Genomic DNA, 18,135 nt, shown 5'->3' with positions numbered 1-18,135 from the left:
CACACACAAAAGTGAGTGGTCAGGCTTCCCAGCTCCCAGAAAGGGCAGCCACTGGGCACCACCCTGTACCTTTCTCTTCCTTATAATTGCTGGCTGATGGAGGGAAGGAGGACTGCCAACTGATATCCCATTCATCCTTCAGGGTCCAGCCTAAATGCGCCTCCTCCCATATGGCTTCTTCCCTCGTCTCTCTAGCTCAGGGGTCCTTCACTCTTTTTGTGTCATAGATCTCTTTGGCACCTCTGGGAAGACTCGGACCCTTCATAAAAGAATGTCTTTTTAAAAATAAAAATTGTAACTGAAGGAAATACTTAATGTCAGTTAGAGGGTTGGAGGTTAATAACCATCCAAATGCTGACCCCCTGAATTCTATCCACAGACCAAAGGGACTATGACCCCCAGGTTATAAGGCCTTGCTCTAGCTAGAAACATCCTCCTTCATTTGCTCACACTTCCCACATTGTAACAGCGTTTCTTTTTACCTGTGTACATGCACATACACCTACTACTACCTTTCCCAGGGCCTAATGCTGTGTACTGCAGATAGTAGGTGCTTAATCACTATTGGCTGGGTCAATAAATGATGACGGCACATCCCAAATGCCCTAACCCTTGGGGATCTTGGAAGGGAAATTGTTCAGCAGCATGAGCCTGGAAACAGAGTGTAAACATTCATCCAACAAGACTGTATTAAGCCATACTGTGTGTCAGGTCCTAGCTTGGCACCAGGGATACAAAGCCCAAAGTGAAACCATCCCTGAAAAGTCTTGAATCAGAATACTGCCACTAATTTGCAACCTGACTTTTGGTCACACATTTACTTTGTAAAGTATTTGTTTTATCACTAGGCAGATTAAACTAACGATCCTTGATTGTTATAAGAAATTTGGCTGAGAGAGAGAGAAGAGGAGGAGGGGGAAAGGAGAGAGTGGAGAGAGAGAAAGATAGATCAAAGAGAAGAAAAAGAACAACGGGGGAGAGACAGGCTTGTTTGTTAAGTCCAATGGTGCTAATCTTCATCTCTAGCCTTGGTGTGTTTATATCAGCAACACCCTTCCCTCCATCACCCAGTGGCTTGACGTTCTTCAGTCTTCAGCTCTGGTACCACCTTCACGGGGAAGCCTTCCCTGATTCCCTTGGGAACCAGAATTCCCTCCATCCTCAAATTACCTTGGATTCTCTTGTTTCTACATAGATTGGGAGGGCCAAGGCTGCTTCATTCATTCATTCATTCATCCATCCATCCATCCATCCACCCATCCATCTAATTATTTTTTGCCTTTGTGTCCCTAGCACCTAGTACAGAACCTTGTCCACAGCAGGAGCTGAACAAATATTTCAGTCAAATGAACTGAATGTCCGTTCGTTCGTTGGTGTGGCCTCCCTACCTTGATTACCAACCTAAATTACATTACATGACCATGGCAAAATTGTTGTTGTTGTTGTTTGTCCTTCATTCTCAAAGAGGTGATGTCATGACTTGCAGTGAATTGAGTTTAAGGGAGGGAGGGCTGTGCAAGGGCACCAACCTCACTCTCTCCTCCAGAGCCATCTGGGTCCAGTGGCAAGACAGACATCAGGATGACTGGAGATGGCCCTGGATGTTTTTTAAGGCAATTGGGGTTAAGTGACCTACCCAGGGTCACACAGCTAGTAGGCGTGAAGTGTCTGAGACTGGATTTGAACTCAGGTCCTCCTGACCCCAGGCCCAGTGCTCTGTCCACTGTGTCACCTAGCTGCCCCATGGCACAATCACTAAAAATGGGGGCCATTTCCTGATCAAGAGAGGTAAAAGCACATCTTTATACACCCAAATTATGAAGGAAAATGAGATTTGTGCCTAATTCTCAGAAGAGACAGATTTCTCAGCAAGAAACCGATGAAGTGACGCTCTTGCCTGTGCCCATCTCCCCACCCCTTTTCTCAGCAGGGGCTGGGATTTTTTTTCCCCTGTGCTTCTCAAAGATGAGTGTCTAGGTAGGGTTTGTGCAGGAACTTAAAGGACCCCTGGCACTCACAAATGCTTCCCTCCAAGAGCCCACATGCCTCAGATGCTCTTTGGGGAGAAGACATGTCACCTTCTCATCACTCAGTGATCACAACCAGGTGATCGTGATGTAGGAGCAACTGGACACAAACAAGGAGGCATCAAAGCTGCACCACAGGGAAGTAAGTGACCTCCCCAGGACCACAAAACAGAAGTTGAGCTTCTTAGGATTCCTGCACCTTAAATAAGTCTGGGCTTGGCTCGCTTATGTGACTGAGTGGTTTTTCATCAGAAGCTCTGCTCCTCTCCTGGGGGAGTGTTAGAAGGTCTTGGCCACCATCCCTCCCTCTGGCTCCTAATGTTTCACACACTGTCAGAGGCAATCTCTCTGTGTGACCCCACCGTACCTTCTCTACTGTTTCACTTGGGGATATTCCATTATCATCTCTGTGCTGATGGTACCTGGATCTGCTTACCCAGCCCAAGCTCCCAGACCTACATCTCCAACTGCTGACGAGACATCTCAAACAGAATGTGGACATTTTAAACTCAACGTGTTCAAAAGAGAATTCATCCTTCCCCCTAAACCCTCTCCTGTTCCTCGATTCCTTATGATTGTGGAGGGCCCCGCCATCCCCGCCCCCCCACCAGGTTCCCAGGCCTACCTTGGTGTCAGCCCCAATGCCTCACCCTCTCGGCCCCCTCTAGCCAGTCTGTGGCCCCATTCTCCCTCCCTACCATCTCTTGCCCCCAGTGCTTCTCTCCTCTACCATTCTCCTCCAGGGCTTGGAAAGCCTCAGCCCCACGTAGCCTCTTTCACATTTCAGCTCAAGTCCCAGCTTCTGAAAGATCTTCCGGGTCCTCCTTCCCTCTGAAAGTCTCTCCCCCTTATCCTGTGTATCTCCTACATGGACACAGCTGTTTTGTGCTGCCTCCCTACTAGACTGGGAGTTCCTTGAGAACAAAGACTGGTTCGTTTGGCTTTTTCCCCACCTCTGTATCCCCAGAGCTTAGTCTGACACAATACTTATTGACTTCATTCACAGCGATTTTTCTTTGTTTCAAAGGAAAGCTCAATGTTGAAGTGGAATATACCTGACCCGAGAATGACTGTGGTATTAAAATAGAAGGCATCGATACAAATATCTAATAAATAAACTGAGGCAACCAGGTGGCACACTGGATAGAGTGCTGGACTTGAAATCAGGAAGACCTGAGTTCAAATCCCACCTCAGACATGTTCTAGCCATGAGACCCTGGGCAAATCATTTGGCCTCTTCTGACCTGTTTCTAGATCTGTAAGATGGAGACAATACTAGCACCTCCCTCTGGCTGCTTTGGAGACAAATAAAATAACATGTGTAAAGTACATTGCAGACTTTCAAGTGTTATATAAATGATGGCTATTATTATTATTAAACAGTTACACAGACTAGCTCTCCACTATGTTTCCAGGAGACTAAAAAGGGGAGGAATGCCTCTTTTGGCCAAATAGGAACACACCACACACCTCCCAGGAGAAATCCACCTTGTTTTCAACTGCTTAAACCAATTCCTGAGAGCAGAGCATCTTTCTCTCTCTCTCTCTCTCCTCCCTCCCCCCTCCCTCTCTTCTCTACTCTCACCTTCTCTCTTCCTTTCTCTCTCTCCCCTTTCCTCTTATCTCTCTCCCTCTTTCCCCTCTCTTTCTTTCTTCCTTCTCCTTTCTCCTTCTTTCTCTTCTCTTTCCTCTCCTTTTCTTTCTTCTCTCTCTCCCCATGTCCTCCCTCTCCCTCTTTCTCTTCTTTCTCCTCTCCTTTTCTATATCCCTTCTCTCCCTCTTTCCCCTCTCTTTCTCCCTTCTCTTTTTCTCCTTCTTTCTCTTCTCTCCCCTCTCCTTTTCTCTCTTTTCTCTCTCCCCATCTCCTCTCTCTCCCCCCTCCATAATATCAAATGCTTTGTCATTGTTAAGTCCTTTTCCAAGAATGCATCTGAAGCGTCCACAATTGAATTTCCAAATCTATTTTTACAAGAATGAACATCGGATCCACCCTTTGACCCACGACTATTGTTTCTCACAGAATGCAGGGCTGGGTTGTTTGACTTTTCTGGTGTAAATACAATATTCCCGGTTCCTCTCTTTTTCTTTCTACCTACCTGCTCTTCAGATGGATAGAAGCCAATTGCTCTCATTATAAAAGGAAGCTCACTCAGGGGAATATGTGTTGACACCTTTCTGGTCTCCATTGTATCAATACCCTGACTACGGAGCTGAGAATAATAAAAATAGTCCTCCAGTTCCTAAGAGGGAATACAAAAGAAACACGACACATTTAGGCTCCAGGATGCAATATCCACAAGGCAACACCTCTCCAGTATTTTCTAGGAAGCCTATTCTGTAGGGATGAGGATGAAAAGCTTTTTGTAACAATCTGAACTGAGATTACCAGGAAGTGTTGACTGTGAATACAATTACCTTGTAGAATGCTCCTTCTCTGCCCCCATCCAACAGACCATAGAATGGGGTCAGATCTTCACCCCCCAGGTAAACAGCTGCCTCCAGAGCCCTGGAATAATAACAAAAACATCACTATTAGAGAGCACTCATGCAAGAACAGACTTCATATGGCAATCTGCCCCAGCGCCAGCAGCTGCTGAGCAACGGCAGACAAGGAGGTGCAACTCAAGTCTTGGCTGGCTTGTTGGGAAAAGTCCCTTGGAGAGCAACTAAAAACTGAAAATTCCGACTCCACCGATCGCCACTGCCAGCAGCACAAGATCACCGAATATGGAGTCAGACACCCGTTATGTGATGATCTTGGACAGATCCCCCTGAGCCTCAGTTTCCTCATTTGACACTTCTGGAGAAAAATACCTCTGCTGCCCGACTCATCGGGCTACTGTGAGGTTCATATGTGGTAATAACTGTCGAGCACTTGATGAACCATAGAGAGCGGGGTGAATGTCCATTTTTTTTGTGGGGGGGGGTAATGAGGGTTAAGTGACTTGCCCAGGGTCACACAGCTAGTAAGTGTCAAGTGTTTGAGGCTGCATTTGAACTCAGGTCCTCCTGAATCCAGGGCCTTTATCCACTCTGCCACCTAGCTGTGTGCTTGCACACAGTCCAACTACAAAAAACGTGGTCTTTTATTTGGAGCTACAGAAAGTGACTGAGAGGAAGGTTGGAGACCTAGCTTCTCAAGGAGGAAGAAGAAGAGTTCAAAAGCACAAGCACTTCTTCCAAGGCAGTGGGGAAGAAGGTAAGGCCTTTTTTATAGAGGATAGATGGGGGGGGGGGGGGGGAAACCGCTTGAAAACTAGAAAGTCCCTTTTCGGGATGAGGTGAGGAGAGCTCGGATGCCCTCACATCCCTGACAGTTGAGGTGGATTTTTTTGAAATGATGGTCCTGACCTTTGGGGTTATCTTTGTCTCCTGGCCCCAGCTGGGTTTGTAGACACAATCAAGCCAACCTTCCTACCATAAACCTTTATCTCCCCTTACTTCCTCTGCACGTCTGTTCTGCTATCTGGTCATCTCTGAGTCTGCTTCTCACAGAAGTCCCCTGTAATTGATTCCAAGCCCATATCATTCTAAGCCTGTCACAGACCTTGGCTCTTTTTATTAGGAAGAAACCCCCCCAAAAAACCAAAGCCCACAGGATCCAAGCCACTCATTGTTACAGAGGTAGAAATGGAAGCCCAGGGAGAAGTTGCCTGCCTAAGGGCACACAGCTAGGAAGTGGCAGAGCCAGGGATCTGATGGCTACAAATCCAGGACTCCTCGTTCCCGCAGAAGACCAGCAGGGCTCCCTACAGGCCAACAGGGCTCCCCAGTCCCCACAGAAAGACAGCAGAGCTCCCTGCTCCCCATAGAAGGATAGCAAGGTTCCCCAGACTTTGCAGAAGGCCAGCAGGGCTCTTCACTATAGCTAAAATCCAGGTTTGTAGGAGGTTTCCTCCAACACAACCAGATTTCCCATAAAGACTTGAGGCCAATCTCATCAGAGCTGCCTCAAAGAGGGACTAACAGACACACCCAACTGGGTGGAGTAATCTATTTAATCTGGGCCGTAAATGAGCCTGACACTCTTCAGAATTGGCTCAAAGACCTCAATTTTATCAGAATTTGGCTCAAGGAGGAATAACATATACACTCAATTGGGTGGAGTAATCTATCTAACCCTGCAGGAAAATAGGAGGGGAAGGGGATAAAAAGAGAGGGGCAAAAGAAGGGAGGGCAGATTGGGGGAGGGGGCAGACAGAAGAAAATCCCTTTTGAAGAGGGATAGTGGGGGGCAGCTAGGTGGCGCAGTAGAGTAGAGCACCGGCCCTGGAGTCAGGAGGACCTGAGTTCAAATCCGGCCTCAGACACTTAACACTTACTAGCTGTGTGACCCTGGGCAAGTCACTTAACCCCAATTGCCTCATTAAAAAAAAAAAGAAGAAGAAAAATAGTGGGATAGTGTGAAGAAGATGGATACTAGATTAAATATCTTGGGGAATAGGATAGAGGGAAAGTTAACAATAGTAATCATGAAAAAAAGAAAAGGAGGGAAAATTGTACAAAAAAATATTTATAGCAGCTCTTTGTGATGACTAAGAACTGGGAATCAAGGGAATGTCCATCAAGTGAAGAATGATGGAAGAAGCTGTGGTATATGATTGTAGTGGAATGGTCTTGTGACAAATAGGGTGATCCCAGAAAAACCTGGAAAGACTCATATGAACTGATATATAGTGAAGTGAGCAGAACTGGGAGGGCATTGTGCATAGTAACAGCAGTATTGTTCAATTAGCAATTTTATTTTTTTGATGAGGCAATTGGGGTTAAGTGACTTGCCCAGGGTCACACAGCCAGCAAGTGTTAAGTGTCTGAGGCCAGATTTGAACTCAGGTACCTCCTGACTCCAGGGCCTGTGCTCTATCCACTGCACCACCTAGCTGCCCCTCAATTAGCAATTGTGAATGACTTAACTACTCTCAGCCATACAATGATCCAAGATAATCCAAGAGACTAATGATGAAGCATACTATCCAACCCCATAGATAGAACTGATAAAAAAGAGCACTTGTGGATTGTACATATATAACCTATACCAGATTGGTTGCTGTCTTGTGGAGTGGGGAACAAAGGGAGGGAGGGAGAAAAATTTGGAACTCTAAATCTTAGGAAAATGAATGTTGAAAACTATCCTCACATGTAACTGGAAAAAATAAATGTTTGTTGCAAAAAAAAAGACTTGAGGCCACCATCAATAACAATCCCAGTCAAAGAATATCCTTGAACTTTGGAACACAGGGGTCAGAGTTTCTAAGCCAGGCTATTTGAATGGTATGAAGGCCACAGTGCACAAATAAATTGTGGGGCGTTTAATAATAGCTGACAATTCTATGGTGCCTTATCATTGGTTCCTAAGTGCTTTATAGGTACCCTTTCATTCAATGCTCATAATAACCCTGTAGGAGAGGCTAAGTTAGATCTCTGATCTCACTGATGTAGGTATTACCCTCCAACAATGCAGACCCCAACCTTTCCATGGGGCTCATCTTGGCCAAGGTTTCCCATCAGTTCACCACAGTGAGGTCCAACCAGTGTGTTGGTGACTATTCTTGACTTTCTTTGACATTACAAGGAAACCAATGGAGCATGGGGGCTTTTAATTGGTTATCTTTCTCTCTTGCCACCTGGCCAATCCATCTTTTTTTCCATCATACATTTTTTGATGATATCACCTTCCTAATCCATTATTATTATTATTATTATTATTATTATTCCCAATCCTGTGTCATGGACTGCTCCCATCTACCATTTCTATGGTATGTCTCCATTGCCCTTTGGGTGATTCTCGACTCTGGTTCTTTGGTGTCTGTAAGTTCATAACTGATGTTCAAAGAGAGATCTTTGTTTCAGGAAAAGCTTGGGGTTATTCAAAGAACTTTGCAATTACCCCACAAACAATTTAGTCTGATCTCCTTCTTCAGTTCAACTCTAGGCCAAATTCACTGTCCATTCCCATTTTCACTGTCTCTCCAAGTGAGATGTGATTAATGGAAGAACCCTATAAACTGGATGACGACATTTAGGCACCGATATCAATGGGCTCAGATTTATTTATAGAGGAAATGGAAGTGGCACAAAAGAAAACAAGGATGGGAAAAGAAACTGGACCAGACCAAATGTTATGCAGAAGGTAAACTTGTGGGTAGGCAGTGCCACTTCTCAGTGCGTTGTGACTGATCTCAAGGGCACTGAAGGAAGAGGAGATACTAAAGGCGTAAGAAAAGCTTAGGTCTTATTACCAATACAAGGGGCCCTAGGGAATACCAGTATCTACCAGCAGCCCCCAGGAAAGATGATGACATAATACACACACACACACACACACACACACACACACATCTTTGATAAGAGCATTTGCAGGAAACAGGTAGGATTTCACAAATGACACTTCGCAGCAAATGTCCATTAAGCAAAACACATCTTTACTATCCCACTACTAGCTGAAAGATGTTGGGAATACAAGATCTCTCTTGGCTTATTGTTTATTGCCTACAAAAAAGCACTAGATTCAGTAGAATAAAATGATACTTAAAGGCTCACCTCCAACCAGGTTTTGCCATGCATGTGTCAAAATTATACAAGATTACCGCAAGGCATTAACAAAACTGAGATAAACTTGTTCAGCAATCTTCCAATCAATAACATCAAGGGAGGTATAAAATAAGGAGATATGTGCTTGCCAAAGGTGTCTGTCACTGACATGGAGATCTATTCAAGTCCAAGCTGAAGAGGAAATTGAGGGTTTTTTAACCGTTTTTCTGTGTCCTAGACCCTTTGGGCTGTCCAATGAAGTTGATGGATCCTTTCTCTGAATTATGTTTTTAAGTGCATAAAATAAAATACACAAGATTACAAAGGAAACCAATTCTATTGAAAAACGGGTATCTAGAAACCTTTCCAATAAGATCAGGGAAGAAGCAAGATGTCCACTGTCATTATTATTATTCAATATTGTATTAGAAATGCTAGCTATAGCAATAAAACAAGAAAAAGAAATTGAATAAGCAGAGGCAAGGAAAAAACAAAACTATCACTTTCCACAGCTATAATGGGTTACTTAGAGAATCCTAGAGAGTCAACTGAAAATCTATGTGAAATAATAACAATTTTAGCAAAATTGCAGCATATAAATCTACCTGCCAAGACACATGCTGAAATTACATAAAGAAAATTATGCTTTTTTTATTGTTCTTGTTTATTCCTTCCTGCATTTTTCCCCTAATGTTCTGATTCTTCTCTTACAACATGACTAATGTGGAAATATGTTTAACATGATTGTAATGTATAACCTATATTGCTGTCCTTGGGAGCAGGGAGGAAAGGGAAGGTGAGGGAAAAAATCTGGAACTAAAAAAAAATATCTTTACATGTAATTGAAAAAATAATTAAAACAAATAAAATTTTTTGAAAAAGAACATAAAATTATAAAACACTTTTCACCCAAATACAGACTGAAACAAATACATTAATAGCTCATGGTGTGGGCCAATATAATACAAATAACAATTCTACCTAAATTAATTTATTCAGTGCCATGCCAATCAAACTACCAAAGAATTATTTTATAGAGATAGAAAAATAATAAAATTTATCTGGAGAAATGAAAGGTCAAGAATGTCAAGGGAATCAAGACAACCCAAAGGACTAATGATGAAGCATACTATCTACCTCCAAAGAACTGATATTGATTGAACACAGCCTGAAGAATGCTATTTTTCTCTTTCATTTTTTTTCTTTTATTCAAGTTTTCTTATACAAAATGACTACTTTGGTAATGTTTTACATAATTGCACATGTATAACCTATATCTAATTGCTTACTGCCTCAGGGAGAAGAGGGGTGGGTAGAAAGGAAAGATAAAATTTGGAATTCAAAACTTTAAACGAAAATGTTTATTATTTAAAAAAAAAAAGAATATCATGGGCAGCTAGGTGGTACAGTGGATAAGGCACTGCCCTGTAATCAGGAGGACCTGAGTTCAAATCTGACCTCAGATACTTGACACTAGCTGGGCAAATCACTTAACCCCAATTGCCTCACACACACAAAAATACTACAAAGCAGTAATCATCAAAACAATCTCATACTGGATAAGAAACAGAGGGGTTAATAATGGAATTGATTAGGTACAAAATATAACTAAATGGCCACAGTAACCTCATGTTTGATAAACACAAAGATTGTAGCTACTGGGGCAAGAATTCACTATTCAAAAAAAACTGTTAGGAAAAATGGAAAGCAGTTTGGCAGAAATTAGATATAAAACAACATCTCATACTATACACCAAGATAAGCGCAAAATGGGTACATAATTTAGACATAAAGGATGATATCATAAACAAGTTAGAGGAGCATGGAAAAAAATGATCTGTCACATCGATATAGAGGGGATAATGGAATGTAAAATGGATAATTTGTTACATAAATTTAAAATTTTTTGCAGAAAACAAAATGAATACAGCCAAAAATAGAAGAAAAGAAATTGGAGAAAAACAACTTTATGTGAAGTTTCTCTCATAAAAAGTCTCATTTCTCAAATATATAGAGAACTGAAGCAAATTTATAAAAATAAGAGCCATTCCTCAACTGATAAACCGTCAGTTTTCAGAAGAAGAAATCAAAACTACCAATGGTCCCATGAAAAAAATGCTCTAAGTTACTAATAATAGGAGAAATGTACATTAAAATAACTCTGAGGTTGACTAACATGACAGAAAAGATAAATGACAAATGCTGGAGGGGACGTGGGGAAATAGGTACATGAATGTACTGTTGGTAGAATTGTGAAATGGTCACACCATTCTAGAGATAATTGGAACTATGCCCAAAGGGCTAGAAAACTGCATGCCCTTTGAACCAGCAATACCTTTCTAGGTCTGTATCCCAAAGAGACCAAGAAAAGAAAAATGATTCCTACGTACAAAAATGTTTATAGCAGATCTTTTTCTGGTGTAAAGGAAACTGAGGGGATGTCTACCAATTGGGAAATGGCTGAACAATAGATGGCATATGTGATGGAATGTACTGTTTTTTAAAAAATGACAAGCAGGGGCGGCTAGGTGGCACAGTGGATAGAGGCACCGGGCCCCTGGAGTCAGGAGGACCTGAGTTCAAATTTGGCCTCAGACACTTATCACTTACTAGCTGTGTGACCCTGGGCAAGTCACTTAACCCTCATTGCCCCACCAAAAAAAAAAAAAAAAAAGAAATGACAAGCAGAACGGTTTCAGAAAAACCTGGGAAGACTCCTAGGAACTTATGTAAAGTGAAGTGAACAGAACCAAGAGTATATTATACATAAAACAGCAAAAATTGTGAGGATGATCAGTCTATGAAATACTTAGTTTACTCTGATCAAAACAATTATTTTGAGGGGGGTGACTAGATAGCACAGTGGATAAAGCACTGGCCCTGGATTCAGAGTACCTGAGTTCAAATCCGGCCTCAGACACTTGACACTTACTAGCTGTTCCTGACCTGGGCAAGTCCACTTAACCCTATTGCCCCACAAAAAACAAAACAAACAAACAAAAAAAACCAATTATTTGAAACAATTCCAAAGGACTCAAGATGAAAAATGTTATTCATCTCCAGAGAGAAAACTGATGAACTCTGAGTGCAAATAACTTTTTAACTTTATTTTTCTTTTTGTGTGTATGTATATATATTTTTTGCAACATGGATAATATGGAAATATGTTTTGAATGACTTCACAAGTACAACTGATATATTGCTTGCCTTCTCAAGGGGTGTGAAAGGGGACAGAGGAAGAGAATTTGGAACTCAAAATTTTTAAAGCTTTTTTTTCTATTTTAATGTATGATTGTAAGGATATGATTCTCCCCCCTCCCCTGCTCCTGTGGAATGCTTTATTTGCATCTCAGAAGCATGAGTATATTGTTTCATTATTATTTTCTTTTATATAGTTATTGTTTCTATTATTAGTTTTCCTACTCATTAAGATTTATTGTTAGGGGTAGCTAGGTGGCATAGTGGATAGAGCATCAGCCCTGGAGTCAGGAGGACCTGAGTTCAAATCTGGCCTCAGACACTTAACACTTACTAGCTGTGTGACCCTAGGCAAGTCACTTAACCCCAATTGCCTCACTAAAAAAAAAAATTAAAAACAAAACCAAGATTTAATCGTTAAGTCTCCATTTGGTTCTGTATCTTTTGTTTGATCCTGAATTTCTATTCTTTTTTTTTTTTTGGCTGGGCTATGGGGGTTAAGTGACTTGCCCAGGGTCACACAGCTAGTAAGTGTCTGAGGTCGGATTTGAACTCAGGTACTTCTGAATCCAGGGCCGGTGCTTTATCCACTGCACCACCTAGCTGCCCCCCTGAATTTCTATTCTTATTGCATTCTGGTCTTTAAAGGATGTATTGACTTTTTTTTTTGCCTTTTTGGAGTGATCATGTCATGAGTTCCTTTTTTTTTTTTGCCTTTTTACATTTGTTTGAAATGATCTCTGAGCCCTAGTACTGGTCCAATTTTTGTATAAGTTCCAGTGGTAAAGAAAAATTATATCTATTCTTTTGCTGTTCCACTTAAGACATGCCATAATCTTTAATTCTATCTTTCCAGTTTTTCCCCTATTTTCTTTAAATTCCTTATTAGTGCCCTTATTGAAGATCTTTCATCACTGTTGTATTACTATCATTGCCTTCTTCTTCTTCTTCTTTTTTTTTTTTTTGTGGGGCAATGGGGGTTAAGTGACTTGCCCAGGGTCACACAGCTAGTGTCAGATGTCTGAGGCTGGATTTGAACTCAGGTCCTCCTGAATCCAGGGCTGGTGCTTTATCCACTGCGCCACCTAGATGCCCCGTGAAATTGCCTTCTTGAAGCTCAGATGTTTGCTTAAGAAACTGTCAGACACCTGACACTAGCTGTGTGACCCTGGGCAAATCACTTAACCCTTGCTGCCCTGCAAAAAAAGAAGTTGGATGCTAAGGCATTTGGAGCATATAAATTTATTATTGATATTGGTTTGTTATCTATAATTCCCGTGGTGGATGAAAGATGAAATAACTGAGAAAGCTTGAACCTTTGTTTCCTCAGTCATTTCATCTTTCATCTGCCACATTCCTTTCAGCATAATATAGTTTCTTTGTTTATCCTTTTTAAAATCTTTTGAATGACTGTTTTTGCTTTGTCTTATAGCACAAACTCCTGCTTTTTAAAATTCATTTGATGCATAGTAAAAATTTCCCCACCCACTCAGTTTTATGTATGTCTTTGTTTTGTTAAATATTTCTTGTAAGCAACAGATTGCAGAGTTTTGTTTTCTTATCCAAAGTCAATCTTTTTCATTTTGTTGGACTGTTTAGTCCATTCACGTCTAAAGTTTTATAAGAGTTAGGTTTATATTTCCCTACATCTGTCCCAAAATCAGGTTTTTTTTTTGTTATTCCCCCACCCCCCAACCCTGTCAACACAGCACTATGTTTCTTCAGTTACTTTACTTTGATGCTTTTTTGAGGTGGCGCTGCCTCAAAGTTTACACTCTGGGCCCTGGCCTCTGGGTTGCTTTTTGTCACTGCTTTGTAGGACCTTTTTTTCTGCTTGGAAATCTCCTTGTGTCCATGCTCTTCTCCAGGTGGGAGTTATCTCCAGGGGTTCCAACTTCTTCCCTTTGAGAGTAGACTTTTCAGACACTAAATCCCCCAGACCTCATCCAGTATAAGGTTCGCATCTCACTTTACCCATAAGAACATTCATCAGGGAAGCCCCCTCCCACCTCCAAAGTAAGGGCTCCTTCCTCCCCCCTCCCCCGCATCTTTTCTCTCTTCTTCCTCTCTCCCCTATAGGCTCTTCTCTTTCTGAGACTTTATTGAGAGCCCCTGATTTGACTGCTGCATCATTCCCTACTCCCCTGCCCTCCCTTTCAGGTACCCTCCCATGCTGTATTGTAGTCCCACTAAAGAAGCATTTTCCTATAGACTGAGTGTTCTCAGGTTCTTTCTGCTTCAGGTTCCTGTCTGCTTCTTCCCTATTACCTCTACCAGATTTCCACCCTCATCCCTGTCTCCTTGTGTACACTAAGGAAGAAATCTTTTACTGGTTTTTTTCTTGTCACTCTATTGGTAATACGGTCTGTTTTTATTCACTCCTCCTACATTTCTGTAGCTTGGGGTGTCTGAGAAGCAAATAATCTCTTCAGCCCTACTTTTCTTTCGAAAAAGTTAGCTGAACTCTTCTTTATTGAACATCCATATCTTTTGTCTGGTATGGTTAAGCTCAGATTTACAGGCTAGGTCACCCCGGGGCTGTATCCTGAGCTACAATGCTCTTTGGAACACATTATTCTATTCCCTCCCCCTTCTCCTCTTGGGCACAGAATAGCCTTGCATTATTCTAATGTCTTTTCATTGTATTGGAAGGTTTTTGTCCTCATGGCTTTCAGAACTTGTTGTTTCTGAATTAAATTGTTAAATTTAACTACTAGATATTTTGGAGTTTACAGCCTTGGATTTTTTTCTGGAGGCAATCTGTGAATTCTTTCCATTGGAATTTCATTTTCTATGTTCAGAAGTTCTGGGCAGTTCTAGCATGTTCTTCATTATGGCTTTAAGGGGGGCTTTTTTTTGTCCTGCTGTATTCTTCTGGGAGGCCTATGATTCTTATCTTGTCTCTATGTATCCCATCTTAAAGATCCATATGCTTTGCTTGCATTGTAAGTAAATTTTATTTTAATGTTTATTTTTTGCTTTTATTCTTCCGGATAATCTTTCATGTCGCTGATTTCCAATCTATTGTTCTCTCTTGTTTCTCTGGTGAGGCTATTTTGCACGTTATTTTTTGTTGTGCAGGACAGAAATTCTGCCCTAATAATTCTCATTTCTCTTTCAAAGAACTCAGGAATAGCATGTTATAGTTCCAAGTTCTCCTCAGATTCCACAGGGTCCTCTATCTCATCAAGTATTGGATCATTTTCCTTCATTTTGCAGGATTTATTCACAGATGTGTGAACTCATTTGCTGGATCTAGAGGCCCTATTTCCTTCCAATATGACTGTTTTTTCTGTTGGTTTATCGATTTGTGTTCAAGATCTTTGTGATTTCTTCCTCCTGAAATCTTTTGGTCTTTTCCCCCTCCCCTTATATTCTTTTATCACTCAATTACTGACTCCCTCCCCTCTGACCGTGGTTTCCTTAGGGGTTGGATCTCAAAGTATCTCAGCCTTCTCCCACATTGGGAAATTCATGGTTCACCAGCCTCGGTCTCTGCCCCAACTGACTTTTGGGTGGTGAGAACTAACCCTAACTGGATACTCTGATCTTTCCCTCAGTCTCGGTGGAATACTGCATAGCCACCTACTCACACTGGGTCCTATCCTCGCGATCTGTCCCACTCCCTCTGCTTCTTAGCTGTCAGGCCTGATACCAGCAGATCAGAGCCTGCTTTGGCCAGCACAGCAGTTCACGGTTTTACATGGCTGGTGCTTCCAGGCTGCAGCCCCATTGTCAGGCTTTTGCTCCTGAAGAGCTGTCCCCATAATGGCCCAAGCAAACGTCCATTGCCTGGAACCAGGTCCTCTACAGCATGAAAGACAGGGAAGGGGCTATAGGGGTGGGTTCTGATGTAAGCTTCTGCTGCGTCCTCAGGGTGCTGGCAGTGCAGCTCTTGCTATGGTAGTATGGGAAGTAGCAGAATGCCAAGTGAGCCCAGGCTCAGTGATCTGCAGTCCTGATTCTGAAGTCGGGGTGTGTGTTTGTTTTTTTAAACTCCTTTAAGGTGCCGGGTCTCCAAGGTCATGAGGTTGAATTATCTTTGGTGCATAATTTCTGTTTTGGAGAAGCTTCCGTATTTCTGGGAATCCGAAAAAATGTCCAGCCCGCCATCTTATTGCTCACATGACCCAGAAGTTAGGTAGATCATTTTCAAGAGTTATTGTGGCCAAACGCTCTATGTAAAACCAAATTTGTGCTGAATCTCTCCAAACTTAGTGAGATCAGGCTTCCTATGCTCTTCACTACAGACACATTAGCCATAGCTGGATCTATATTAAAAACACAATTGAGGGGGTGGCTAGGTGGCGCAGTGGATAAAGCACCGGCCCTGGATTCAGGAGGACCTGAGTTCAAATCTGGCCTCAGACACTTGACACTTACTAGCTGTGTGACCCTGGGCAAGTCACTTAACCCCCATTGCCCTGCACAAAAAAACAAAAACAAAAACAAAACCCCACAATTGTTAGGCCCACACTGGAAACAGGGGTCACCATAATGATTCCCTGGAGCAGCACTTTAGTGAAAGACCTTAGAAAATACTGTGACATTAACTGTTCTGCACCTGAACACTTGTGAGTTCTTGAACGGCTTGATCATCTTATATCTCTTTTCCACAAAGTCCCACTCCAGGGGCTTACCGCGGCATGGAAATGTTCTTGGCTTCTCAAAAGCTGTCCCTGGAGCTCAGTCTCCTGCACATTCAAACATACCAGAATGGGCATTTTCTCTGGCTGGCTTGTCAGGCCTAGAATGCTCTCACCTCTCAACTCAACGGACTGTTCTAAATCCCAAGGAAAATCACTCCCTTTACAGGAGGCCTTTTCCAATCTCTCTTAATTCTAGTGCCTTCTCTCTAGTAATTATTTCCTCTCTATCCTGTACATAGGCTGTTTGTATGTATTTGTTTTCATGTTATTTCTCCCATTAGATCGTGAGGTCCTTTAGATCACTATTGATCTGAGAAATACAAATTAAAACAACTTTGAAGTATTACCTCACACCCATCAGAGTGGCAAATATAACAAAAAAGGAAAATATTGGATGTTGGAGGGGATATGGGAAAACTGGGATGCTAATCCACTGTTAGTAGAGTTGCGAAAAGATCCAACTGTTCTGAAGAGAAATTTGGAACTATGCCCAAAGGGTTCTAGAACTGTGCATACCCTTTGATCCAGCAATACCACTGCGATGTCTGTATCCCAAAGAGGTCCCAAAAAGGGGGAAAAGACCTATTTGTACAAAAATATTTATAGCAGCTCTTTTTTTGGTGGCTAAGAATTGGAAATTCTTTTGAAAAATTCCTTTGGGAGGCAGCTAGGTGGCACAGTGGATAAAGCACTAGCCTTGGATTCAGGAGGACCTGAGTTCAAATCTGACCTCAGACACTTGACACTTGCTAGCTTTTGTGACCCTGGCAAGCCACTTAACCCTCTTGCCCTGCCCCTCCTCCAAAAAAAGCCCCCCAAAACCAAAAAACACAAACAACAACAACAAAAAATTCCCTTGATTGGAATGCCCATCAATTAGGGAATGGACAAACAAGCTGTGGTTATATGATGGTGATGAATATTATTGTGCTCTACGAAATGAATAAGCAGGGATGATTTCAGAAAAGCCTGGAAAGACTTGTATGAACTGATGTGTAGTGAAGTGAGCAGAATGAAGAGAACATGGTGTACAGTGACGCAATACTGTTTGATGAGACCTGTGAATGACTTAACTATTCTCAGCAATACAATGATACAAGATAATCCCAAAGGACTAATGATGAAGCATACTACCCACCTCCAAAGAAAGAACTGATATTGATGGAACACAAGCAGGCTTTTTTTCACTTTCTTTCATTTTTTTTTCATTTATTCAAGTTTTCTTATACAAAATGACTGATATGGTAATGTTTTACGTAATTGCACATGTATAACCTATATCTGATTGCTTACTGCTTCAGGGAAGGGGGCGGGGAGGAAAGGAAGGAATGATAAAATTTGGAACTCAAAACTGTAAATAAAAATGTTTATTATTTTTTAAAAAAGATTGTAGGGGCAGCTAGGTGGCGCAGTGGATAGAGTACCAGCCCTGGAGTCAGGAGGACCTGAGTTCAAATCCGGGCTCAGACACTTGACACTTACTAGCTGTGTGACCCTGGGCAAGTCACTTAACCCCAGTTGCCTCACCAAAAAAAGAAAAAAAAAGAAAAGAATTACAGCTTATATGTCAACAACTGTTGTAAAGGATGAAGAAACAGACAAATTCTAGGAAGAACTCAACAACCAACAGACTCTGATATTTGATGATGTCAGTGCAAAGGTGGGCATAGGTGAAGATGACAAAAATGTTTGGAAAGTTTTTTGAGTATGGAACGAGAGAAGCCAAAGAT

The 18,135-nt window shown here is 41.9% G+C and overlaps 1 protein-coding gene across 1 annotated transcript in view; it reads right to left on the bottom strand.

Annotated features, from left to right (window-relative positions):
• The window catches only part of CFAP251 (cilia and flagella associated protein 251), an 80,351-nt gene that overhangs the window by 24,733 nt on the left and 37,483 nt on the right, over nt 1–18,135 (bottom strand). Inside the window, exons 17-18 of the mRNA XM_043977285.1 lie at nt 4,443–4,533; nt 4,124–4,267 (exon numbers count right to left, since the gene is read on the bottom strand). Of these exons, the coding sequence (XP_043833220.1) occupies nt 4,124–4,267; nt 4,443–4,533 (235 nt within the window). The remainder of the gene's footprint in view (nt 1–4,123; nt 4,268–4,442; nt 4,534–18,135) is intronic.

This window comes from Dromiciops gliroides, chromosome 1 (genome assembly GCF_019393635.1).
Source record: "Dromiciops gliroides isolate mDroGli1 chromosome 1, mDroGli1.pri, whole genome shotgun sequence".
Taxonomy (NCBI): domain Eukaryota; kingdom Metazoa; phylum Chordata; class Mammalia; order Microbiotheria; family Microbiotheriidae; genus Dromiciops; species Dromiciops gliroides.
This window is presented reverse-complemented; position numbering and strand designations above follow the sequence as displayed.